Below are 3,610 nucleotides of genomic sequence, written 5' to 3' on the forward strand. Positions count from 1 at the left end.
GTGTCCCTTAATCAACCTAAACCGTCAATTCCGTAATACGTGTTTCATCCGTATAGTTCGCTTCTCGTTGTTTGTCTTTATCCTCCTGATGAGCCGGACGCGCTCTCAGATAAGGATGAAAAATCTCGAAGGTTCCGTATGCAAAGTGTGCCCGTTAAAGATCCCTTGGTGGTCCTAAGATCGATAACAAAAGGCTTCGGCAGCCACCCGTACAAAATTCAAAAGAAATTCTTAACAAAACTGAAAATACTCAAATCTGTTAAAATAAAATGTAAAAAAACACATAGCTGTAGTTCCTTCAAAATTAAAAAGTAATGCCTGGCAAGACTGAAAGAACTCTGTTCGATAGAAGAAAAAAAGAAAGAAAAAGAAAAAATAAACCCCCCACAAAGTAGCTTCAAAATTGGAATATGGCTGTCTGAAAGCAAGTGGTCCTACTATTAAGTAGGAAAAACGGTCGCGTATGTAAAAATTAGATGCACTGCTTGAAGAAGAACTATCAGTTGACTACCCCTGAGATGTAACATGGGGGTGCAAAGAAGAAGATTCCTCAACTGACATTGTAACAGGTCAAAGAATAACTGAACAAAAATTGCACAAGGCAATTTTAGTTGCGCAACTGCTTTCTCGCCCAAATGTAAACAATGAAATAGATAAGCAGCACGCACAGGCAACTAGGGTTTTTGGAGACTGAAAAGTTTATGTTTTGTCACAACTTTTCGGCAACGCAACGGATGCTCAAATTGACTGTGTTACATACAAAACGGACATACAGCACCCACAGGCAACCAAACTGTGTCCGGACCTCAGTGTTACTGATAGTCTTTCCTTTGCCGAAATGCTGCATCTCCAGTTGGTGTTTCGATACGTAATTGGGGGTCCCACGAGACGCAAAAGTTCATTCAAACTGCCCGAGCTTATTCGATTATAGTCTGTAAAAAAAAACTTCGGAGGGTATGCTCTCAAATCATCCTGCAGTTTGACACAATGCCCTTTTTAAAAACCTCTGACTGGTCAAAGAGTGATCCCAAAAGCGCTTTTTCCTTTTCTTCTTTCTAAGTTCAATCACAAGAGCATAGACAACTACTGCGTCGTGGAAGTCCATGACGTCAAATGAGAAAGTCAATAATGATGATAGCCTACTGTTGCCTGGCTGTCGCTTAGCTCTGTGCGAGAAGTGTAAATTAATAAGGTGCCTGAAGACAGCAACTGTTGTGCAACTAAAATTGCCCTGTTCGCGCCAAGCCTTACCAACTCCCACAAGCCATTTACCTGCACAAAAACGCGTTTCTTCTATTTCGTTTTTAACTACCCCACCCCTCCCCCCCCCAAAAAAAAAAATTAGAAAAGACGTATCGTTTTATAGTTTTCTTTTTATCCTCCCTTTAGCCGGCTATTTATATTCCTTACGGTTTTGTGAATGTCTGCTTTCCATTTTTCAAAATTCTGTACAAATCGTTTGCTCTATCATTCTTATTTTCCTGAGTTACTTTGAGTGCTTAATTCTTCTTTTGCATTGGTAAATTATGTTCCATACTTTCGTCCTTGATAAGGAGGCCATTGTCCTGTAAACTGTATACCCACGTCGTGTTCATAAAACGCTTTCCGACTCTTTCGTTTGTACTGGAATCACCTGTAATAGCATAACTCGATACGAACGTCATTGTTGGCCTTGCCATCCGGGTGGATCAGGTTTTCATACCTGTCTCCATTACTATTGTCCTCTGTGTCAAAGTACATAAACTGCTGTGATACTGTCATCCCAGAAACACTTTGACATGTCCCTTTGTAACGGTACAAGTAGAAAGGATTCTCCGTGGGTAGAGAGATCGCGAATCCTGGGGCTGAATCAGATCTGCAACAGTAGGAAATACGATAATAACTGCTATCTGCAACAATCTCTGGAACATTTCCACTTGTTTGGGTAGCTCTATCGCCGTCTTCGTCATCGAACTGGATGTACCCGGAAGAAAAACCATAGGGACATGACCTAGAGTCGTGTTTGTTTATACAGTAGGTACCTCGGGGCCAATATGAAAAGACGTCGACATTTTCCTTTACACAGAAATGTTGGTTCATGAATAAGTCTGAATTCGAGCTTTCAAAAATGGGCTGGGCAAGGTTATTCGGAGTCGACACACTATTGAGATTGGAGCTATTTGACGACTCTGTGTGCATTTTTAATTGACCAGTTCGCCAAGAGTCGATGCCATTGTTCGGGCAACCTGTATTTGGAGAAAGAAGTCCGTAAAGCCCTTTTGGCCACGTCCTACTTCGCTGAGAGGCCTCCATTCGGAGGACCCGATTTTCCAAGTCATCGATGGCACTCTCGAGTTGATTTACTGTGTTGGTACAGTTGTCTCTCTGCTCAGTGATCTCATGCTGGAGTTCGGCCTGCTCTCTCAGCAGGAGATGCAAAACTTGCGTTGCGTTGACTGTGTCTTCTACCATGAGTTGGATAGGAGTATCTCGAATGACGGCAATAGAGTCAGAGTCGAAACCCATAACTTCGCATTTATACCTGCCTAACGTATTCATCTCTGCTGTAGGCCAGGATATTTCCAGAAAACTGTTCCATTCTGATCCGACATGACCCCTGACCTTCAGACCGGTGTTGGAAGTTGGGGCGTCGGGAGATGTGTTCGAACTTCTGCAACCAACTCCCAGTGACTCCCAGCGTCATTTTTTAGGATCCGGATCCTGGAGATTTGAGAAAAGTCATAGTATCCAGAAGTATATTTGCAGGTCAAGGCTGGATCAGTCGTGACGTCCAATACGACGTGCGGGTGCGAGGTCATCAGGTACCATCTTGCGTCACTTCCGCCAATCACAGCCAGGAGGAGAACTAGCGCTATCTGCAATGACAACAAAACACAAAGTTAGGATTCAATCAAATTTTCTGCTATTTATGCACAAGTTCCAACAACAATAAGATAGTTTGTAGATCACATACACGCACACACGCACACACGCACACACGCACACACGTACACATGCACACACGCACACACACACAGCACGTGCACGTACACACAGATGCACACAGGCACACATGACAATGTATATGGTAGTGTTAATTGGGACAGAGTGACGCTGTTACAGCTAACGCGGCGTTAATTGCGACAGAGTGAACACGGAGCTCTTTTACGTTGATGATTAGAATTAGAATCTAACATCATCTAGATCTACCATTTCCGCTTCGCTTCCCAGCGTATTGGTCCAAGGCTTTCTGGAGCAGGCATTCAAATCTTTGGACGAATTTGACAAAGCTTTTGTTAAATTTAAAGATGAAAATTTTGTCGCCTTTAGGAACAAATCATCTGAAACGGGAGAAAAGCCGAACTTAAAGTGTGTGGCAAAAATCCACAAAGACTTTCTGTATAGTAGAGTACGTTGACTTTATCTGCACACATTATAGACAGCCCAAATATTGAGGCAACATATTACAATAAAACATCAGCAGCATACAACAGCAACAAAAATCACTAGGGGCCAGAGGCAACCTCAGCAACAAGAACAACACGAAAAGAGCTGCAACTGTCTCTGTTTTTGTTAGTTTTGTGTGTGTGTGTGTGTGTGTGTGTGTGTGTGTGTGTGTGTGTGTGTGTGT

General features: G+C 42.7%; 1 protein-coding gene across 1 annotated transcript; it reads right to left on the reverse strand.

Moving 5' to 3' along the window:
* Positions 1 to 1,062: 1,062 nt before the first annotated feature.
* On the reverse strand, positions 1,063 to 2,633 carry LOC101850601. The gene has a single exon (XM_005108667.3). The coding sequence runs from the start codon at positions 2,536 to 2,538 to the stop codon at positions 1,630 to 1,632; it is 909 nt and encodes a 302-aa protein (XP_005108724.2). The 5' UTR covers positions 2,539 to 2,633; the 3' UTR covers positions 1,063 to 1,629.
* Between the last annotated feature and the right edge of the window lie 977 nt (positions 2,634 to 3,610).

This window comes from Aplysia californica, unplaced genomic scaffold (assembly GCF_000002075.1).
Source record: "Aplysia californica isolate F4 #8 unplaced genomic scaffold, AplCal3.0 scaffold00707, whole genome shotgun sequence".
Taxonomy (NCBI): domain Eukaryota; kingdom Metazoa; phylum Mollusca; class Gastropoda; order Aplysiida; family Aplysiidae; genus Aplysia; species Aplysia californica.